Source organism: Lepisosteus platostomus, chromosome 12 (genome assembly GCF_059453375.1).
Source record: "Lepisosteus platostomus isolate fLepPlt1 chromosome 12, fLepPlt1.hap1, whole genome shotgun sequence".
In the NCBI taxonomy this organism is placed as follows: Eukaryota; Metazoa; Chordata; class Actinopteri; order Semionotiformes; family Lepisosteidae; genus Lepisosteus; species Lepisosteus platostomus.
Genome location: NC_142622.1, coordinates 3,899,652 through 3,924,155, shown reverse-complemented (window position 1 = coordinate 3,924,155; position 24,504 = coordinate 3,899,652). Strand labels below are relative to the sequence as shown.

At 35.6% G+C, this 24,504-nt stretch overlaps 1 protein-coding gene across 1 annotated transcript in view; it reads left to right on the top strand.

Annotated features, from left to right (window-relative positions):
* Positions 1-4,334: 4,334 nt before the first annotated feature.
* LOC148650874 (neurexophilin-1) overlaps positions 4,335-24,504 on the top strand; it is a 47,940-nt gene continuing 27,770 nt past the window's right edge. Inside the window, exon 1 of the mRNA XM_088600468.1 lies at positions 4,335-4,918. Within this exon, the coding sequence (XP_088456594.1) occupies positions 4,865-4,918 (54 nt within the window). The 5' untranslated portion in view covers positions 4,335-4,864. The remainder of the gene's footprint in view (positions 4,919-24,504) is intronic.

Below are 24,504 nucleotides of genomic sequence, written 5' to 3'. Positions count from 1 at the left end.
ATTTCCAATGAGGTGAAAAGTTTTTTTTAGTAATACTTATTTTAATACTGTACATATAATATATATTTTTATCAGTGAAAACATAATCAATTGATGTTAATTTATCTGGTCAGTAATCTGCATGTACTCAGATGGCTCAATCTTGCATAAAAAGAAAAAATAATAGATTCTTAGTACCCATCTACAGTAAGTAAGAATAGCACAAGTTATTTTTAAAAATGTAACAAAAAAGTTATGTCATTCTGCAGCATCAATTTCACTGTGAACTTCCACACATACAGTGCCACAATGTAATGTCATGTGCATGGAATAGCAGAACTGTTATTTCTGTGTTTTACAATTGCTTTGTCTGCCCATTTCTTGTACTGCAAATAACCAATATTATTACTAGTCTTGTCAACCATAATCTAAGATGAGAACCTGATATAGTATTATTTACAGTAGCTACAGTAAATACAGTTTATGTGTCTGCCAGAAACTCTCAAGCTATATCAGTAATAAAAATAAGGAATTTAAAACATCTAAAGTAAAGAAGACTTGCTGTAGACTTGTGTACTGCAATCATATTGTACTGTACACTTCTAAAACCAACGCTGTTACTATTCTACATCTACAGTATGTGTCTCTGAACAGGTGAAGTAGTTTTGAAATTATGTTGAGGTACTGTAAGTGTAAAGCCATTTAACTACAATGTCGTCTAACCAGCTGCATAATGCTTGCTGAATACTGGAGGGATTCCACTATTCATTACTATTAATAATTCAGTATGATTATTACTAGTAAAAAGCTGTTAAAAATTCACCCATGTACAGACATGCTAAGGAACCTACAGGTAAATTACCTGTGGAGAACCCATTCCCTTTTTCAGTATGACACCTTGCCACGTTCTCCTGTGGACACCTGCAGTACAGCATATGTGTTTTAACTGTGTAATAAATCTAGTGTTATACTGAGAATATAATGGTTCAAATAAGGCTGCAGGATTGATTACATTACATCTTTCACTACCTTTCATTGGAGCCTTTCTATGTTTTGTCTGCAAAATACGGCAAGTTCATTAAAAACAATATCACAATGCCTTAGAGCAGCACGTTTGTTTTAAAATAAAGGGAGCTATTATTTGTCTTTTTAAACCATGGCTTTTCACTCCAGCCATCCATTTTCTAAGGCTTTATCCAGTACAGGGTTGCAGGGGAGCCGGAGCCTATCCCAGCAAGCGACTGGCACAAGGCAGGGTACACCCTGGATGGGATGCCAGTCCATCGCAGGACACATGCACAGACACAGCCACGCACCTCCTGTACTTAATTAATTAATAATCAAATTAATGTTAACTTATCTGTGCCGTATCTAAGGTAAAAAGGTATAGTTCATACCGGGGCCCTGGCAGCTCATGAGGCCAGAACTCATCCTGGTTTCTGTAGTGTTAAGCAGACTAGAGAAATTGTACAAATAAAACCTACTGTATACAGGTTCATTTTTGCTGAGGAAGAAAGGTGGTCCAGTCTCCTTCACAGAATAAAGCACAGGAAGGTTCTTTGTTGTCAAGAATGTGATGAGGACTTGTGAAAAAGTGAAGTCTACTTAATGAATGCGCATTACATCTTCCCTTCTTAACCATTAATAACGTAATATGTCAGTTACTGGGCGAACACGAGCTGTGCCCAGAGCCACCTGTCGAAGCAGAGGCTGGATTTACATCTTTGTATCTCACAGCCGAAAGATTTAATGGCTTGAAATCCAAACAGAGGTCCTTTGGCATAACCTGTAAGGGTCTTAGTGTCTTCAATCAACAAGCATTACAATTCTACACATGAGGGGTGTTTAGATGCTTCTTTATTCAAGAAAAGCTTTATTAGACACAATACGTTAGAGAAAAGGCTTAATAAGCCTCTTAGAAGACTACTGAAACACCATAAGAGGACTCATTTTAACACATTAGAACATTATGGCTTGTGCTACAGAATTACATACAGTGCTGTACATATTCACACCAAGGTCCTGAATTAGAAGTTATTTTAATATGGCCAAACAATATAATCTGTAGAAACCTTAAATAAACATAGCATGTAACTAGTGCACAATCTTAAATACTGTAAAAAACCTGTCGACACCGAACTTTTATCTTACAGCAGACATAACCAAACTTCAACAAATGAAAGGCTACAAACCTGATGATTATTAATAGGTTGGAAATATAATATTCCCGGGCTAGACCCATTTCTTGGACATCTTGACGTCTTGACAGAATTGCTGAAAAGAAACCCCCTCCAGATGAACGGAGCACTGAAATGATAAAAAGATTTAACACCTAGGGAGCTGTGCCACCCACAATCACTTAAGGGCACTAAGTGTTCCCGGTGAGTCTCAGCTCCATGGGTTATCAGACAGCAGGTGCACTTGGAACACGATTGAATCATCATCAGGTGCCAGGGAGCCACATGCTTTTCGAGCTTTTCAATTTTTTGAAAAATTGAGTAGCCATTTGGAGCCGAGACCCATCAGACTCCTATCTGAATGATGGCTTTGCAGACTGCTGCGGCGCTGAGAGTGAATTTATTGAGCAGTACTGGTAGCGCTGCCTGTTTTCACTGTTCTCTTCCTGGATAATCCGGCGGAGTGAGGCTACAAGAGAATGAGGTAAAAACAGATGATCTACGAAACACACTGAGGGGCATGGAATCGTTCCTAAGAGAGGTCTTGCTCCAAAGTCTCTTTATCATCACTACAATTATTCAATTCATCTGTGTGCTGTGAGACACTTTGACAGATGTTTTTGTTTGAATCCGCTCATTAGATACCGAACACTGTTCGCACCTGGACACTCACTAATACATCTCAGGTGCTGCTCCTGGGAAGATTTGGATTTATAGTGATAATCAATATAATCAATATATTTTATGCACATACTGTGCAGGTTCATCCAAATTTGGTAAAATAAGGAGAAAAAGAAGAAAAGACACACAGCTCCTCAATCAGAGTGTCTCAAACCCATCCTTGGAAAGAAAGAACAGTTAAAAACAAACCAGGGGACACAACTGGATTTAGGTGGAAATGTATTAAAATCTGAAACAGGATGTACTTCTTACCCAGAAGGTTGTAGGAGCAATCTACCCAGGCATGTGGTTGAAGCCAATATTTTCCTTCAGGAAACGGCTGGATGAGATCCTTGGATCAATTATCTACTAACCACCACACTAGGGCTCGATGACCTCCTCCATACGAACCTTTCCTATGTTCTTTAGCTTCAGCTCATCGGTTCAGTGACACACTGTATGTATAGTACCAATGCCACACTCTTCTTTCTTCACTTGCCCCACATTGTTGTACTGCACACATGATCATAGATTTTACTCCTAAAAATATTTTAAACACTATAACTTAATCTTACAGAAACACTGAAAGAGATTCAATATTAAGCTGTAGAATTCCTGAATCTACCTTATTTAATGGGGTCTAACAAACATTTAAACAAAACATAGCATAACAAAACATTTCAAATTCATTTAGGGGAAATATAATACATTAACTGTAAGATACAGTTGCATTTATTCATTTGTGAACAATATGTGTAAACAATCTTATAAAAGATTATGCAGGGCATCCTAGACATATCACCATACTTAGAAATTCAGTGACATTTTATCCCGGTTTTTATCCATCCTTTATCTTATTTAATCAAGTCTTATTATTGCAAGATTGAACACATCCTTTCAGGGAAATGTGTTGAAAAACAGATACAACGGAATTACAATAACTCATTTTAATAAGACAGATGTACTGTACATAAGCATTATTTAAAAGTATTTTGATCTTAATTGTACCAACATTTATTTAAGTGATTTCACAGTCAGTTCAGGGGTTTGTAATCTACTGCAATCAATGAAGAGTAATAATACAACAACCTTCATTTCGCGAGTATTTTACCATTATTTGGTAACTAAAGCTTCAGCAGTTTTGCCAAAGTCATTCAAAGTCGTTCTGGCAGTAATCCCTTGAAGTCTTTTCGAGCAATTTTGTTTTCGTACGATTGCTAGTTTTTCAGTTACAATAGATTGTAAGACACCGAGTGACGGCTTGACTTATCGGTACTTGATCACTAAAAAATCAACATTTTGGTCGTTTGCATAATAAATAGAGCGATTTAGCAAAATATTGTATATTTTTTTAACGAGATAAATGTGATACAACAATAACTGGAGTTGACCCCTCTCGGCTCAGTACATCATTCATTTATCGGTGTTAGCAGGAACATTGTACTTTCAGATACACGAAGCTTGTCTTCACGCATTAATGTACCTTGCAGGTCTCCTTCGGTCTCTGATCTCTGCGTCTTGAACAAGTCTCATCCTGTTCCTTAATCCTCTCTCTCTTTCTGTCTCTCCCTCCCTCCCTCTTTCTCTGCCCCTCTCGCTCTCTCTGTAATGCCGCGGTTTATCAGGATGTGTTGTAGCAGTGTGTTTGAGAGAGTCTGATATAAAACACTAAGGCAGTGGTAGCATTCAGTGCCACTAAAGCTTTGTCCCTCTGAAAGGACTGCACCTCGAACTCTGCACGCAACAGCAAGAGATTAGGACTGATCGCAAATGATCCTTCTGAACTGAATCTGAGCAGTCACTGAATTATGAGATTGCTTCACTCTTTGTCTGGATTAATTCGTGTTTAATCGTAGTTTGCTTTTCCTTCCTTTTCCTTTGTCTTCAAATATAAGCTTGCTCTCTGGTCATGGGGTCTATAATTTCATTTTTGCATAGGCTGGTGAGGGGTTTCCCTGTATTGTAAAGCGGATGCCAGGTGGATCTATGGTCTCAAACGACAAAATACCAAGCGAAGGGAAAACAGTGGAACTTTAAGATCAAGGAGAATGCAGGCTACGTGTTGGTGCGCTGTCCTTCTCCTTATACCTGCCATCTACCTGGTAAGTTTATATACATGTGCAACTTTTTTATTTTAATCTAAACACACTTACTGTATACTGTACGTTACATTTTCACCTCCTGCTAGGGTTAGCTAAAATTCAGTTATGATAAAAAAAAGTGATACGTCTTTTGGGATGTAAATGCTAAAGTTAAAAACATGCATGCACAAACGTACGCACTTAACACTTGATAGCAAGAATTTTTCTCAAAACGGACCGACATTTACTGTAGAAGCGTTAGAACTCAGTAGCGACACTTATTCAAACGCCAGATGCTAGAAACTTCATTAGTTGGTACCTACAGTAACGCACTACAGTGGTGAGGCAAAACGTTGTGGCAACTTAGGTAATATAGTCACAAACATGTGGTATAACACTCACAGGACCACATCAACAATACCGAGCGCATTTCGTATCAGGCAGTAGCTGGTATATACTGTAGAGTAGGGTTCCTTCCCGGCCTGGGCGACAGTGCATCAGACTACAGACGGCTACCTGTTCGGTCATTAAAGGTACCGATGCTGAAAAGAGTGTTAGTCCGCTTCGACTAGTGTTAAACACATTCATTTCTTATTATTTGGCATTTTTTTTGGAGAATACATAGCAAACTAAACAACAACAACAACAACAACAACAACAACAACAACAACAACAACAACAACAACAACAACAACAAAACTATCTTTCAAACAAATAGCGCCTTTAGGTATTGCAAAACGGTAAAGGTTACTCAATGTAATAAATGCTGCCTAATTGCTTCGTGTTGATCAACGAGCTGTGCTAACACAGCTAACGTACATTTCAAATACTTTTGCATTTTAAATGACCTTTCCGTAATTAATATTACTAAAACAGCCTTGCACTACACATATGAAGTTATGCTCTATCGGTTTATGTGACAGGTCATTTGGTGCGTGAGGAAACCCAGCGGCTGGTACCAGTTGCAGTGAAAAAATATTTCCTCTAGAGGGCATCCACGATTGCTTTTTTTGTGAACAAAAGACGCGAATGTTGCGTCTTTGTTGGATAGCACAGCTATAGGGCACCATTAAGTACTTTCTTTCATACGTTTATGGGAAAAAATTTCAAAGCAACACTCCTTTCCAACTTTCTTTTCCAAAAAACCAAACCTATTTTACCACGGAAGAGAATAAAACAGCTATTCCTCTAGCACTAATAACTCACCATGTACTAAGTCTACGTCTTTAACAGGAACGGGGTGGGAAATACGAACTGCAGAATTCTGCGTTTTAGGCTGAATTACTGTTATTTTGGAAGCAAAGGAAAACACGGGGATACTCGTTCTTCTTTAATAGCAATTCAAATGCAGATAATTAATTTGTTTTAAAATAAAGCAGTGACAACATATAATTAAAATTTAAAAACCCTTCGAGAACTTTTAAATGTTAAATTCACGCTTGCTCAGTATAATGCCAAGTTAAGCGTGCTAACCCAATATACAGTAGTTTGAAATTCGATTTCAGCATTTGCGTTGGAACTCATCAATTAAAACAAGGCTTAACGAGATTTTCATCTTCTGTTATGTTGATATAGAAGCAGTTGCATACAGGTTAGAAGACCCAACTGAAAATGAATATTGTTTGAAATCTTCCCTTATTCTCAGATCATGAAACCTAGGAGATAAAACAGTACACAATTCGCGGTATTTTAAAGGTGACTGGATTTCAACATTTAAGGTAAACTTAGAAGTACTGCGTATGACATAGAAACGTATAAGGTTATAAAAATGGTACTTATTTGGGGGGTTCAGTTTATTCTACGCGGAGGTGAATAATGCAGTCGTTTATTGGGATGTTTAAATATTGGATACCGTAAATCTAAATAAAATGCTATCATAACAGTACACCATTTTCACTAACAGAAAATTACATTCTTAGCGTAAAGAGTATCGCTATTTGCTTGGGCCTTTGAATGCAAAATAATTAAATACACCACAAGTATTTTATGCTGTATCTCTCCCATATATGTCAGGCGTTGGCAGAGGTGGAACAAAACGTTTATGTGTTTTTACATAAACATGTAACGCGGAGACTCCGTCTTAACTAAGCGGCCCCATCCTGCAGAAGACAACATTCATCTCCTTAAAACTGCTCTCGTCTACTTGCGGACTACTTGCGCGTTGAACACGGTCTTTAAAAAAGTAAGAGAGCAAACCTTTTAAGTAAACAACCATTGGATTAAACTTAATGTTCTCCAGAAAGTAAAAAAAGCTTAGTGTGGAGTCTCTCGGTTACATTTTTAGTTTTTTAAAGCAACATAAAATATAAATTTAGCTGGTAACAATTAATGTAGGTACCACTATTGTGAAGTTCACACAGGAAAGGAAAAGCAAACCAGTTCATATCCATAAAAACAGCGTGACATTTCACTTATCGTTAACAAATTAGTACCTCGATATAATAATGTCAAAGATTAATATAGCTCTTATTCAGACAACACGTTTACACTGAAAAGTGGTAGTGTATTTCTGAGAAACAATAGCAGATAATATATACTGTAGAACTACAGTATGCAAGTAACATTTTCTTTTCTCGTAAAAAAGGTGCGTGATGGTTTCTTGAATACATTGGTAAAGTGAAGCAAAAACCGAACTTTTTTTTTTGTGACTAAACCAAAACATAGGACATTTCCCAAAGTGAAACACTGATGTGAATTATTGAAGATAATACATATTCGAAAAAAAGAGTTGACAATATAGGCTCTCGTGTTATGTATACTGTACACTTTAAATTACCACTTAAACGAAGTTAAATTGAAGATTGAATAAATACGTTAAATGAAGATACACAAATGAATAACACTGCGTTACGTTATTGCTTTAGAAAACATTACCTGGCACATTGAACACATTGAATTATTAGTTGAAACTGTATTGTATTTGCTTTGTTAGTATTTGTGATGTAAGTAAACGGATTGCTTTACGTATTGCGTAACACATAGAAAAGCTAGGATGTTCAAGAGGATACCAGCAATTAAGACAAATGTGCTAAATAATCAATGATAAAATGTTGTTTGTTTAAGGTAAACTAATTAGCAAGAGTTCAATGAACACTGACAATCAACACTACAAACAGAAGACAGAACACAGAAACATTACTAAGCTTTAACTCAGTTTGACTGTCCATACACCTACTGTAGGTATAGTATGATGAAAGTGAAGTCACGATTTACATACACATGCCCCCATCTGAAATACGGGGAGCGTTCAGAAAATAGAAATGCCAAGAAGTACAAAAAAAAAAAAAAACAGCTCAGATGTAGTCTTTGAAAATCTTTTCCAACCAAAGTTCGCGCTTTTACACGCACATTTGAATTCTCAGGGTGCTGAATTTGGGAATGTGCTATAGTCGTAACAATAATGAAGGACTACAGTATAAAGAATCAGTTAAAATCTGACATGAATGTAGTATTTGACCAAGGATTCGGGATTTTCTCAAACGTTTCTCCTATTCGTAGTGATACTCCTGTGCACAACACGTCTGCAAACTCTTAAAACGTGTCTTTGTCTCAGAGTAGCAATGTAGAACAAAGGTATCGGAATATTTATTCGACCGGAACACTTCAGTTTAGGAAGCAAAGCTTTCTGTAATCATAAGGGGAGTTTTTATTCATATATTCATTTTATAGCGTGGCCAATTATTATCTCCTAACAATCTTTTTATATATATATACGGTAGATGGACAAGGTACTTTAGGAGAAGTGACAGGATTACAGGAAACGCGAAGAACTCATCTAGCATAAAAAGAATGCACTCTTAGAATGGCGCTCAATTTACTGTTAAAATCCCATGAATAACAGTTAACAGAACGGCTCCCCAGATGAATATTACCTGCTACTCTCTCAGCTTTGCTGCTTTGGCATCACAATGTGGCAACACATGCAGAATCAATGAAGATTCACAATCTAATGTACCCCGCTTTTTATATATCTTGGCAGTTAATGTTAACATATTTTCTCTTCGTCCCTGAATATCAGGAACTTACAGTACGCGCATTTACATAACAAAACACCAACGATATTATGAATAATAATCACCCTTTGTGTTGTATTTTGAATAACAGCTAATCGTCGTCGTACTGTGGAGAGGAAAGTATTTTTTTTTTATTTCCATTGACTGGTTTATGCACAGAAATTATTTTAAAATTAAAGACTATGAAATAAAAGACATTACATAAACGTCTGATCTTCCAAATCCAGAAAGACACTAATTTTTCACTAAGATTTTTCAGTTCAGGTACTGCGTCCCACATAAGACTTACAAAAGCCTGTCTTCTGATCGACCGAAAGTCAAGCGCAACCGATGAAAACGAAACCGTGACTGTTTTCTTTCAACAAATCAACAATGTGACACTAAAGAAAATGCGTGAATTGAGATACCTTTCTCATAAAGGTTTCCCAATATTACATATACAAATCACTGTATACATATACATAATAATTTAGAGCAGAATATGAACAGTTATCTATACATCTTGGGGAATGTGCGATGTAGGCCTACACAGTTGCCATTTATTTGTATCGCTTCGTTCGTATTGAAAAAACAGTCTATTGTGAAATATTGTTCCTTTTATTATACAAGAACTGGATAAGCTTATTATTTGTACCAATGCATGAAAAATGCGTCTTTGTTAAATACGCTTAAACCATTAATCATAAGACGGCAATAGCAACGACACCTCAGTCTAATATCGAAACTTGAAAAGTATTCATCATGATCTGTGAGCCTGAAGTTAACTTTTGTAGAAAAGAACGAAAGTCGTGCAATTCGAATGAACTACGGGAGGTTTTGAGAGCCGCATTCTGTATATTTCTGTGTTCACACAGAAATACTGTATATAGTAATCAGCGGAGAGCAGAGTATAACCTACAGTACTGAAGGTTGAAGACGTACTTTTTTCAGACGTTTCACTACCAGAAGTAAAATAATAATAATAATAATAATAATAATAATAATAATAATAATAATAATAATAATAATAATAGGAAAGCAGGACTGTTGTATTGTCGGAAAAGCAGCAAGGAAGAGCCACAGAGCAGTTTCAGCACCACGGACAGCTCACGATGTGTGCAGTTAAAAGGCATCCGCCACTACTGTATGTCGTCCTTTGAATTCAATCATGACTGGATGAACGGCGAAATGTTGATGACATTTTTGAAAATCCACTGCATTCTGTTTTTCTCTGCACCCGAAGTCTTTGCAAATCTGCCCAATTTCAGTATAAGACTGCAACAACGTAAGTATGGTACGATTAATACGATATTTACCGATGTGACACAGGGGCACCACGAAGCTGTAAAGTTACAGCTGTAGCTTGTCTGAACGTCAACGCGACGCAAAAAGTCCGACGTTTTCCCTGAAAGATTCCAGTTTACTAGCGTAAGAGTAGTGTCGTTAAACATTTAAGGAAGACTAGAACTTATGCTTTATCAAGCAGTGTGTTCTGTTAACATCGGATGTAAAGTTTCGTTTGCAGCCACTAACCTCACGGTGTAACGTTTCAGACTTGTATAGAAACATTTTTGGAGTTTTCCGTTTAAGTCCTTTAAAAAGAATGTAACAGTTCACGAAACGTAAAAATAAGCTCGTAAAAGACAAACATGGAACGTTAGGACAATACATTCCTGACACATACCTGTACAGTATTAATCAAAGATGAAGGTAAAGTTAAAATTACGAACGAATGTGCATTTCAAGTATTTCGGTGAAAAATATGCTTTATGTTTAACATAATTTTTATATTCACTTAAACATGCTGATTAAGACTTTGTAGACTTTAGACTTTTGTAGACTGTGAAGTTTACAAGAATAATATACTTTACTGTATATAGTTCATTTGGAATTAAATGGAATTATCACTGGGTTGAGTTTTTATCGTCAGCAAGTGCATATTATTCTTTTGTACTGTAATCTTTGCTGCACTTACAATCGTTTTGTGTTTTGACCATGAAAAGCAAAAGACCTGTATCAATAAACATATTAGTATTGACAATGAGGATGTAAATACAGGAATGATAGACATCTATCAATAAGCAAATGTAGTGAAAATTGATCAATTTGTGAATGCACAACAGCTTGTTTAGTCTTATTAAGAATGGTTGCAACCAAAACAGTGTAAGTGGCTATTGATTAAATACTTCTCTTAATACCCCACTACTTCACAGCATACAATCAAAAGGAAACCATCATTACTGACAAAATAGCTTGCTGTATTGGAACGATCATTACTTATCCCCTGCAATTGATTAGGGACATTATCACATACCTTATTCACAGCCTGTTAAAAAACCTTTTTATGTGGAGTTAATATCCTTTAGGAATAAAAGTGATTGAATTTTGGAAGTTAACAATATCATCTGCCAATGGCTTACTCTGTATCCCGTCTCTTATCAAGCTACTTACATAAAATGTGAAGTAGCAAATCACACTATGAAAATAGCCAAATGACCCCATCTTTCAACGATGAACCAAACATTTGATTTGCTCAAAATATTTTTTTTGCTGTCTACACTTGCAAACATTGGATGACATATTTTCCTGATAGGGCCAAGACTTCTGCCATCTTTAATTAACACTTAACTGTATAGAGTATATTGTACATGAGGGTTTTTAACAGTGTCTCTGTTTTACAGTGTGTCTGTGCCATAGTACTCTTAAAAGGCAGTTCTAACAGTTTTAAAAGTCCAAGTCTACCTGACAGTAAATCTTCATAAAGAATGAATTTATACTGTATATGGTATACAGTACATTACATATGTTATGATTTATATATTAAAAATACCCAAAATATTAACGGTTTATCTTAGAGTTCTATGATTGTAGTTACAGATAAAAAAAACAAAGTACTGCATTACCATAAAAATTTAAAGTTTATGGGTACAAAGGTAAGATCAACAATTGCAAACCTGATGAATAAGATTTATATCTTTAATTCTTCATGTGTACTTGCATAATTAAAGATTATAACATTTTACTTTCAGTAAATATTATTATATTTGAAACATTTATCACATGTAACATGAAAAAACTATTTTAAATTTGATTTATCAAAATTGTATTGATAACACACATAAATACACTAAATATTATGTTCATATCATTCATGCTCCCTTGAGATGAGGAAAGCCAAAATTCTGGAAAAACGCACTGTGCTAATATGATGTACTTAAAAATAAATACAGCATGACTAAAGATTGTTTTGTCTTTTGATTTGACTGAAGACAGAATATTTAATAGTACAGCAGAATAAATATGTTGATTAATACATGAGCTGTCTGAAACAGTGCTAATATTGAGAAAATTAGTGGACTGATTACTCATGGTAATTTACTATATCTTGAAGAAGCTGGCTCTTTTTGCTCTTTTGTTGTCTTTGAATCATCTCTAGTCACATTTCAATATTAGATATCACTAGACAGGATATACAGTAATAATCACACAGAAAACAATTTAAACAGTTTAATGTATACAAACCTGTACCCAAGGAACGAGCATATTATAACAAAAGTATGTCATAACTTTGAAGATTTTTTTCAAAGAAAAAAAAATGAAGAATTTATGCATACTTGGTAATTTCTATATAATTACTTTTTATTGAACACAAAAGGGCAGTGAGAGGAACATGATTCAGTAACTTCATGGATAATACTGTACCTTAATGGGATTTTCAATACAGTATGTACTGTATCTTTTCCAATCTAATGGATTACTCAGCTCATCTGGAAAGTGATTTCCATTCTTCTCAGCGATTTTAGATGTCTGTAATCCACTGTATCAAAGAGAAAGACAGTATTACAGTATTTATTTTCAGTGGTATTAAAATGTTAACCATTGTGAGGTTCATGCTTATATACAGTAGTACATACAAAAATCTGGGAAGTCTATACATTCGTCTTTTATACAGTATACACAGTACATAACCTTACACACATTATCTAAACTGTGCCTCTCAGCAGTTACATTGTACCTCCTGTGAAGCTATATTTCTGCAACTTTTACAAAGGAACCCCCTGAAATAAATTTTTAAGTTTTAAAAGAGAAAGCCATTTCTGGTTATTTCAGAAAAGACTTTATTGCCACTTAATCAGTTTGTTCAGAATTTCACCAGCAGTCTTAGATAGTGAGCCAAGAATGAGACATTGATTTTTAAATTCTTTTGTTACCATTTTACATTCTTAATTAAAATGACTTTTATTATCTAAACCTTAAGTGCTTACGCTGATGTTTTTAAAAGATTTTTTAACAAAAATCTCTACAGAGATTGAAATCTCCGAAGCCCTTCTCTTTCCGTTTTCTCTTTTCATTATCCTGAGAACTGCTGCTTTAGTACATAAGACTTAACAGGATATTTAACGTTTTTACTGTCAGGTTTTTTGTTGAGGCACACAGTAATTGTTATTACTGTCCAGCCTTTGCTCAATAGCCAACCTCTGGTTTTCTATGTCCATCCTAAGAGTATCTTTCTGTTAAAGCTCAAAGTTCATTATGTGAATGATACTTGCACTGATAGTCATGTGACATATCCTGCTGCATTATGGGATTACTGTAGAGTGATGGCACTGTGTATCAACCTTACAAGTCTACTATGTCTCTGAAACTATACAGTATCTCCTCACAAAGAGTTTGAGGAAATACAGCAATAACCTTCGTCTGTGGTCTTTGAATGACCAATGGTCAAGGTAATCAATCACTAGTATGATCAATAACCTTTACTATTTATACTCACCTATTTGACAGGAATAAGGAATAATAGTGGAATTGATTTTTGATAATCAGGGTTATTGAAACATCACAAACTGAATCTAACCTACCCTGTGTCTGTTATTTACAGGGAACTGTGGCATCTGGTTAAGAGAGACATTTTTACTCCTGTACAATTGACTAAAAATAGCTTGGCAGTGTGTAAATGTAACATTTAAACTTTGTAATAAAAACTAATTAATTTCTATCTAATGAAAATTCCACTCACTTAATCCATTAAGGTAATTTCATGGTTGATTAACTGTTTTAATCCTTTTTAAAATGTTGCAACAGTACTGAAACTTCCAAATTTACAACTCGTGGCAAGACAGTGCAGGTTGTGTATACTGTACATGTATGAGATGGAAAAAAAGTCATACATCTGAAATCATGTTCTGAATTCTGAAGATGAGTTTCTACTCTTTAAAGCTTCTTGCTCAAATCCCGGACAGTTCGTTGGATTTCTCTCATCTCTGTCTGTCACTATTTATGTTCGCTGTTTGTGTGGGTGTGTGGCTGGATGCTTGCACTTTCTCTAAATTGTAAACTTGTATGTTATTTTTAATGCTTGTCGAGTTTGTTTCATAAGGCCTCAAACTAAATTAGATTTGAAAATCGGAGGTTGGTTGTTGGTTGAAGGAGTTGTACCTCTTTATTAGAGTCTATCTGAAATCCAAAGGCTGTTTCACAAAGAATGAAAAAAAAAAATATTTCAGACAATCCAGGCAAATGAACAGAGCAGCTCTGCAGGAAGCGATCTCTCAGTAAGCCCAGTCACTGAATCTGTAACCCCCATGAGGCCCACTTGACTGCCACTTTTGGATATTTCGAAACTTACTGGGTTTCTTTGTATATGAGGCTATTTTCTGATGAAGAGTCTTTATTTCATCTTATTTTGTTGATCTTTAATCATCTGGGGTTACTACTTTCCCACCATGGCCCTCATTATCAAGCAATACCGGGAACCAGAGTCCCTGGATAAATCCCACATGATCACAGGTGGGACTATGCAAGTTCCAAACAAATTTTGGAAGAATTATTATTTATCCTTTCAAAGGGAAATAAAAGTGTAAAAATACTATTTTCTGAAAGTCAGTTGCTTTATTTAGTCTTGAAATTAATGCACATGTCTATGTCAAATGCTCTGAATATGGGGAGTTAACTAATGATGTTGAAAGTTATGCTCAAAAAAACATTTTCAAGTACTCGTACCTGAGGAGTGAATCATGATACAGTATATAACTGAAGATTTAATTTGGTCACTGAATCTGACCAAAGTTCATGCAAATATCAAAAGAAATAAGCATATCTTGAATTAATTCAACATATAACAAAAAATAAAAGCGGCTCTTGGTGAGACATACTGTATTATCGTCTTCACCTGCCATATGTCACACTATTTACAGTATGTATTAGGAATTTGACAAAGGATTTGAGTAAAATAGGGTATGAAATGTATATCTCTCCTTTCAGAACCTTCTTGGTTTCATGGTCCAGGACATTATTGTTGTAACTCTGAATCAAGCAGGATATTTTAAAGTATTGTAAACATTCTATTTAATCAGTTTGTAGTTCCCAATGTTTTCAACATGATCAAATAAGAGGGGCCCTTTCTGAAGACAGCGTGCTGTAGACGAACATGTGAGGCATGAACTGTATGTACAAACTTCCACATACTGTATGTAACCTGTCTGATGTTATAACAATCACAGGTACTTAAACAAGCTTTTTTTCCTTCTGGTAATTCATTTACTTCTCAGCAATTTAAAATCATTTAACAGGTGCTCGTGTGATCACTTTATTTCTTTTAACTACTTAGAAATAGCATACAACATACTGTTTAGACTAGTGTGCGCTCCTGTACTGGCACATACTGTAAGTGTCAGATGTTGAAGGATAATAAGATTTCCATAAGCACAAAGCCACTACTTCAGAGACCATCTAGTTCCAGTACAGTATATACAGTACAGTACATACAGGTACTGTACCTAAAATACATCTGGATCTCTGTACATTAAATACTAAAATGAGGCAAAAGGAAGAATGATCACTTAATAATCTAACTAAATAATCCTGCCAACAGATAAATACAAATACACACTGTACTGTATTACTCCAGTTTCAAGGTGCTGCATGGAAAAGCTGAAATATTGTGCTGAATAAACACGTATACAGTACAGTATCCATCTCCAAGTGTTTGCCAAAAATATTGCATGAAATCAATTAAATGGTTAAACAGTGACCAAACCAATGTTATGATTTTAGTTAGTTAGAATGTTTAAGTTGTTGTTAAGGCATTTCATTGGCAAAATCCTTAATGTTGAAAACCCACGCTTTATATTTAAAAACAATCTCAGATTTTTGTGTACAGTACTTAGTGAATCACCTTTTGACTCCCCGTGACCTCTAGAATTCTCTCTGGCATTCAATGTGCAGTGTTTCTGATGGGATGTCATTCTGCAGTTGGGTGATTAATTTCTCCAGCTTTCATTTTCTCTTCTAGGTAGGTCCAGAGATTTTCAATTGGATTTAGGTCAGGGCTTGGGCAGGCCATAGAAGGGCATTGATTTTTTTTAAAATAGAAAAATGCAAGGCCTGGCTTGTGTTTGTATTGTTATTTTCAGTTTTTGCTAGCTTGTGGGCTCTTGAATACTTGAGCATGTAATGCATTTGTCAATCATTTCCATAAATGGCTTCATTTACAGTTTATGATTAACTAAACCAGACAAGGGTCCCCTTCCTGGCTTCATCCAATCTGTCTTTTCTCATTCCCACTCACATGATAAGTAAGCACAGCGAATATATAAAACTGGACTGTATAACCAGGCTTTGCAATTTGGAGCACCATCCCTAATTGTACTGTAATATATGCAGACCCCCCATGTCCTCTTTTAATTGCCTCATAAATTTTCTTTGTAACGGTAATAATATAAATGTATGATTATACAATAAGGCACAGCATGGTACAATGCCGGGACTATAACAGTGGAACAGATCGAACTTTCTCAGAAGAGGAGTTATTTATAAATCAGGTGAATCATAAGCACACCATTTAAATCAGAATACAATAGGAACTCATGAACAGTCCAGACTGGTGTGAGCAATGAAGTGCGTGATATAACATCTGTGTCCTGGGAAAACCCTGTCTAGACCACAAAAGAATGGAATTCCATCAGATTGAAAAGTGTTTCAAGATATTGTTAAAATGAAGAAAATTATCTCATTTAAAGCTCCAAAGCTAAATTCTAAACTAACTAATTCTTAACTAAATTCACACTGAGTCAAAAACAATAGCAGAGCCTAACTCAAACATATCCAATATTCCTGCAGCAAACCAATTATTCCCAGACATGTTCCCACTGCAACCCTTAATTCCTTAAAATTGCACTTATCAGTCACTTTTTTGAGTTTATATGTATTTGGTAAATACTCTTTTTCGTATTCATTTCGAGTTATTTACTTTTCATACTGAATAATAGTACGGTAGCACTGCAAATGTACTGTACTGTATATGGAGGTAACCGCAACTCAACTCTTAAAAAGGTATATGGTGATATAAGGGTTAATAGTGTTTTTTCTGCCTTCATATACCATCACATTTCAAGTCATTGTATTTTTTTTTAAAAGCCAAAAAAAGAGCATGTCATTTTTTTACATGTTTAAATGCCTTTCTTCTTGGCAATACAAAGGGCCTTGGAGTATGAAGGCTACCTTCATTCATTTCCCCCTTGTGTGAGATTTTTTTTTAAATAATACAAAAGAACACAAAGCCATGCCTTAGCATGCTTTTGAAGTTACCTTGTTGGTTTTATATAACAGAATGTTACTTCGACAATGAAAATAAGAGCTTTATGTCCTGTGATATCAATATTTAAGTAACCTGGAGCTTTCTTTCTTGTATTGAATGATTCATTGCAGTCTGTTTGTCTGGTGGTTGCATTGACTGTGAGTGACCAGTGAAACAAAGAGAGAAGGGAGATTCTTGTATGCTTGAGTGAGTCCAGGGCCTCAGTAAAAAGCATGTCAGCTCATCAGTAATGATTGATTGGGTGGTGCCTCATGCGGCATCAGTGCTACACCTGATGTGATTGGGAATTACTTCTGACACCACTGGCTGAAGATCCTTCAATCTTTGTATGTAACTATGATGACCTAGGAGAGTCTTTTAGTCTGGAATGAAAACGAGTTTGAAGAGATTTATTGTGGAATTCGAAGTCATAAAAGGCAACCCCAGTCAGCCACAGCCTCTACACTACTTCATACTTAACATGGTAACAAACACTGAAGGACAGAAACAGAAACTGAAGTACAGGAAACTTCAGGATCGACAATAGAAGGAATTTCTTTACTTGAGTATTTTGAAAATGATACCTAGACATGTTTTGGAGAATAACTCTGCAAGGTTTTTCATGAAAGTATAATGAAGTCCTAAGATCAATAGTTCACCAGAAACTGGATAGGCAAGATGGGCTCAAAAATATGTCATTCAAAATCTCGTATTTTTAGAAAAGTATACTGTATCTTTTCAGAAGCAGGGGACAGTAGGTTTTTAAAGCTTTTCTTTCAGAGACCCTGATCCTTTATTTTTAGGAATCAAGTTTTAAAGAAACATGAAAGAAGTGGGAAACTGAAGGTACTGCAAGGATCCACTGTCTCTGTGGGAAGACAGTGCTCTGTGGTGCCTTGATGACTGACACTGGTGTCTGGGGATATAAACAGGCCGCAGGGAGAGAATGACTCATTCTGAGAAACTCTTTGCAGAGGTTGGAATGCATGCTGAAAGTCCTAGGAGAAGAGGTCCATTTAATTAGATTGATTTTGGGTATCTTGGCCTGTTGTACCAGCTTAATGACAATGAAGGCGCCCTGATAATTTGCACAGTTTAGGTAGTAAGATTTATGGAAAAATATCCCCCAAAATGAACAGCAGTGAACTACTGTACATACTGAACAATAATGATTTAAAAGTGCAGCTGAAAATTCTTCATTAATTTAATACCAAGATAGAAATGCAATAACAGAGGTACTATTGTATCATATTGCATTATTAAGCAATAGGAACTGATTTTTAATCTGTAATCAACACATCTGGGCAAAACGTTAAAACACTGATACTTCCAGTAGTTTTAAGCATGTACAAAACAAGTACAGAATTCAAATTGCTGTTTACTTGGTCCCTAATCTGTCTTGATGTTTACTCTTCCTATGTTTGATGCTTCCCTCTGCATCATGGGATGGTTTACATTGTCAAAGCTGGGAGCTCATCAAATAGTAAGGCAGTATCAAAAAACAGGCCGCCCTGAAATGCTGTCTTTAAAAAAGTCTGTGCAAGGTCGTTTGGAGCAAGGAGATTATCCATCATCATAAAATACATATGGGTTTACAGATATGCTGCATACTGTATCTGAGATCACATGTGCATAACTGCTCCAATATTAAATTCATTTTTTAAAATTAGAATGGACCTTGTTGAATAAAAAGAAACCTTCTTGCACATTGGGGCGCTTTTGGTGTATTATTATGCCACTCAGGTTGTCACAGCTTCCCACTTAGTAATAGCTTGTAGGCTATTTTTATATAATCCATTAGATCCATTAGAATACGCCTATATAAAAGACGCCTATGCCACAACTCAGGATGTATTTAATAAGTGACATTTTTATTCTTGAGAAGTGACAGCTTCAATTTTCAAAGTGTTGATATAAGTAGCCGCCTTTCATGGAGTGTTTTAAGAGTGGAGACTGTTTGACATCTTTAATGGTATCAATATAAATAGAATTATTACTATTACAGATCACTTCCAGTGTTTTCCCAGCTTTAGACAATTCAAATAATTGGTGTTTTTTAACTTTAAGATGCCACTGCTACACAGTTTTTAACGACTTCACTTAATTGCTTTGTGTGGTGTAATTCTGATTCATTGTGGCACAGTAAGTTGTTTTAGTTGAAAGGTAAGAAACAGATCATGCATTATTTTGAAAACAAAATGTTTGTCAATGCGCTTTTGTGCTATAAAGGTTGCACCAAATGATAAATGCAGATATAAAATTATACAAACACATTCAATGGGGAAAATGTTAAATATTCGAGAGGAACATACTGTAAGATTCAAATAGCAAAAGTCCATAGAAACCCTTCTGACAGTTTACTGTCAGTTTACCACTGGAGGAGCTGCACACTTACCATGTGAAGATTAGGTTTTGCCATTGGATTTACTGTGGTTTCCTATGCCTTTGGTATACAATAGTAAAAATTTCTTCTGACAACATTCCAATGGTTCAATGTAGTAAAGCACAGTAAAACAATAGTTTATCTTTAATTTGACAAATATCAGAGTTATTTTTTTTAGGTTTTATCAGTGCTGTTGAATCAAAATAGCACAATGGACATCATGGGACATCATAATCAATAAGAAAAGAGTAGTTTATAGGAAATATCATGGCATGTGACGGTCAACACTCCTTGCATGTTTACTGAGGTATTTCCTTGTTTCAGTATAGCAAAGCACAGCATTAACACGAGAAAAGTGAACATCCTTTGGTAGATTTACTGTACTACAGTAAACTGTATTAAGAAAAAAAGTGCATTTACTCCCATTTATGGCTACAATATGTTACTGAATCAATTTAGTAGAATTCCATCATTGGTGCGACTACTTGAAATACAAAGACTATGCTGAAAAACTCTCCTTTGATGTACTGTACAAGAACATCACAGCTTCACGTTGGTTAATAATCCAGATCTGCTGATCTGCTCGAAGTACGTCTGAACTCTTTCAACCCATTTTAAGGGCTGACCTTTTCTCTACAGGCGAGGAAGCTAGACGGAGAGTTGTAACTGTGGCAGCCATTGCCCATACAGTACAATAATTTATTTAAATCATTAGGACTACTGAGCAGCACCGAGGGCAGTGGGAACTGAGCTTTGCAATGCCACAGGTTGGCTTCTTGACACCTGATGTTTTTTCCCCAGGGCTGTGTGTATTGGCACCAATTATAATTGGGAAAATATCTGAAAGTACAGCAGGCATAGGAGAACATGATAGGGTGCTCATCATATGGGGAGATTGTTAAGTCAAAAGGGTTGAATGTATTTTTACTTAAATAATTGTATTTTTTCATAGTGTCATTTGATTCTTTTGCACAAGCCAAATTTGACAGCCTTCAAAAGATGATCCTTTTGCTCTTTCTCATTTGATCTGTTTACAATGATACACTGAGCAGCTGGTACTGTACGTATTATAAAAGTGATGTGATTTCCAAGATAAGCACTGAAGGACTGAATTTTAAAATTTTGCTCCCACAATTTTTGAGGTTATGTGAAAAAAGAGGATATCTCGGTTATGTCAGTGATAGGAAACCTTGTACATTCCAGGTCACTATTTTAGTGTGCAAGCAAATGCATGCGAGAGTATACAATTTGTATAGCCCCTTGAAATTGTTGGTCTAGTTGATTTGGACAGTGGTGACTGTAGTAAGCAGATCAGTAAAGGGCTACAGAAATTCTAAGTGGTAGACTATTACTGTAGCTAGGGGGCTTGGGAGAATATCACACTGTTGTATATTACAAAAGTGATAGCAATTCCCATGGTATTTAGGGGAGTACGAAGGCTTAAAAGTGTCTATCTATACTTTGTAGCATACTAGTGTGTATTTTAACATAGGTTGTAGAATCGTTTTTCAGGTGACAAGAGAGTTCTTCCAAGATGATATTACACCTGCCCATGTCGCTAGTGTATACGGTACTTACACTATGGTAGGCAAGGAAGGCTTGCTAGTACACGTGATTGATTTAGCTCACTAGTACACATTATTGAACACTTCATCTTTAGATCCTATTTTTTGTGTCAATCATTTCTTGTAAATGTGTGATGGGTTATTAAAGGTGCGGTCTGTCAAATGGAATCGTAACAACACTTATAATATATATTTGTGAGGAAGGTTAGATCCTAATCTCACAAACGTCTACTTCCTGTACTTCTCACACCCCTCCAGCCACCCCGTCTGCACTCCTTCAGCAGCTCCCTGGCTCATTCCTCACAATACTTAGGGGGGTCTGGGCAGCCTCGCCCCTTCTGGAATACCAAATACCATCTATACCATATACTGTAGTTTTTTTATGACAGTTAGTCTGTGTAGTAATGCCAGTAATGAGTAGCACAGTAAGCACAGTAAGGAAATATAAAGTAAAATAAAAGACAGTTGTTAGGAAATATTAAGGGAAGTAGTAATGTGATTACGTACTAATTAAACTTAACATATAACATTAACATAACTAATATATAACAATACTGTGCTTTGATGTGTTTATAAAGATGGGTCTTGCAGATACTGCAAATATCATGTGAAGAGTGGTCTTTTTTTCCAGTTGTAGTGGGTCAAATTAACTATTTCCATACTGCCATATTTAATTCAGCATGTTGAATATGCAGTAATAGAGCTTGTCAGAAGGAAACAATGTGATAAAGAGCTGAGCAAACAAGTCTTGCTGTTATTTATACTTCATACAAGCCAATTCAATGTCAGGAGAGGGAAAAACTTACAATAGAGAGAGTAAAAATAAGCATATTCTATTAAACCGAAACATGTTGTGTATGCACACGATGTCCTACTGGGATAAATGTACTAAAAACTTTTAGCTTGGTAAGTTTGGAGTCATAATATTTACCTAAGGTCAGCACTTTTGCTCTGTGCACTTATCAGTCTAGTGCATTTATTTTCCGATTAGATCTCTCCACTTCTCTGCTTCTGTGTAATAAATTATTGTATTGCGCTTGCGTTTGGAAGTGCATTACTCATATTGTGAAGGCAGAAGTCCACCTCTGACACTATACTCTTCATACAAACACAATTTACTTCCACATCCAAAAAGTACAATCTGCACAGTTGTAATGATATTCCATAACTTAACCTGAATATTGAGCTTGTGTGATATGAAGTACTGCAGTTCTGGACATCTGTGCATTCAGGCAAGGAATGAGTTTCCTTTTTAGGTTTAATTTCTATGTTTGTCTTTTCTTGAATTCTGAACCAAACATTTTAGAGTAAACAAATAAACTGTACACAATTTGTTTATTTTAATCAATGACATATTTTACCCATGCTTTATGAGTCTGAGTTAATCAGTACAGCTAATATGGGTATTTTCATAAAAATGCATCCTTTACAATTTGTATTCAAACGAGAATGTTCTTGTTTACATCTAAAGATATATAAAAATAACCTGAAACATTTTTGTATGTATAATTTGTATCCCTTTCACAAACAGCACACTCATAATATCCAAAGGGAAAACCAATTTAAAAAATAACATTACATGCATTATCGTTTATGGTACTTATTCTTAAGATATGCTCAACCGTTTGATAATCATCTAAAAAATAACCTACACTTAATTTAAAATGTCAAATTCAAAAATTAAATGAAATGAAAAAAATGCCAAGTGACAAAAACATTTCATCACTGCAGTGGTAAAGCAAAACCAAAACTAAGTGAGCAAAACCAAACTAAAATCAAGCACCATCCCATCCTGTCCCTATGGACAATGATAAAGTGTGTTTCTAACCTCAGAGAAATTGAGGCCTGGTTATTTATTTCACCAGACAATAGGAGCATTGGAGAAATAGGAGAAGTGTTCTTTGTCAAAACTTGATGTGTTTATACATGAGTACAGGAGATCATAATTAGTAGCACAGTTTCAGTGCATTTTGAGAACATGTTTAATTTCAAGGAGAACTTGCACTTTATTATCTAGAATGGTAACAAATAGAGATTCTGTATTGAAATAAAGAGCAGTGAGCCTGTTCCAGAGGCAGTCATGTATGCCCAGGCCATGACATTATCACCACCGTGGCAGAAATCTGCTGCTTTCATCACACTAACTATTCTCTCATGTTACTGAAGGATCAGCCTCGTCTCGTCTGTCCTTGATTCTTCAGAATCTTCTGGCTCGGGAACGATACTTACTGTACGAGCAAATTCTAACATGGTTTCTTTGTTCTTGGTAGTGATGAGCCTTTGTATTTTTGTTGCCTAAGTCTTCAGCAAACTGTGTATTTTGACACCTTCACCGCTGTACTCTGGAGGTTATTGATAAGTTCGTTGACAGTTGTCTTAGGGTTTTCCATGACAGTTCTTCATTTTCTGTTATAAACTTCAGATATTTGAATTGAATAACCTAGTTTTCAGTGATAGGTTTCTTTCTCCTTTAGTATATTCTAATTTGTTGATTCTGGTATGCCTGAGTTCTGTGCTATGGTTTTGGCCGAGTTTTCTTTCCTTTCCCAGCTTTACATTTCTTTCAAGTGTTTTGGTCAAGATTGTGACTTTTGACTATGGGCTCCAAACACTAAAGCAAAGTAAGACAGCTGCATGGGATGGTCATTGCTCTTTTCAGACGAAGACAGTGAACTGGCTCATAAATTCATATTTCACTAAGTTGTTTACCTAGGAAGAAATGGAGTATATGACTGAAGCAGGTACAATTTTCCATATTAAAAAGTATTAAGATAAAAGAGCCAGAATTATTGCAGGCACTAGGGTCACTTAAGACACATGTAATACCCACTGACTGGAAAATAGCTTATGTACAGTAGTACTCATCTATAAGAAATGGTGACAAAACAAATATCAAGCAATTACAGACCAATATGTTTAACTTCTATTCTATCACGTTTACAGAACAATAATTAGATCCAAACTATGACAATGGGATTCTGATGGATAATCCACACGGATTGAGAGAAGGTACTTCTTGCTTATGTAACGTGCAGGGATTCTTTGAAAAAGCAACAGCAGCCATGGCTGCAAACAGAACACATGATGAAGTA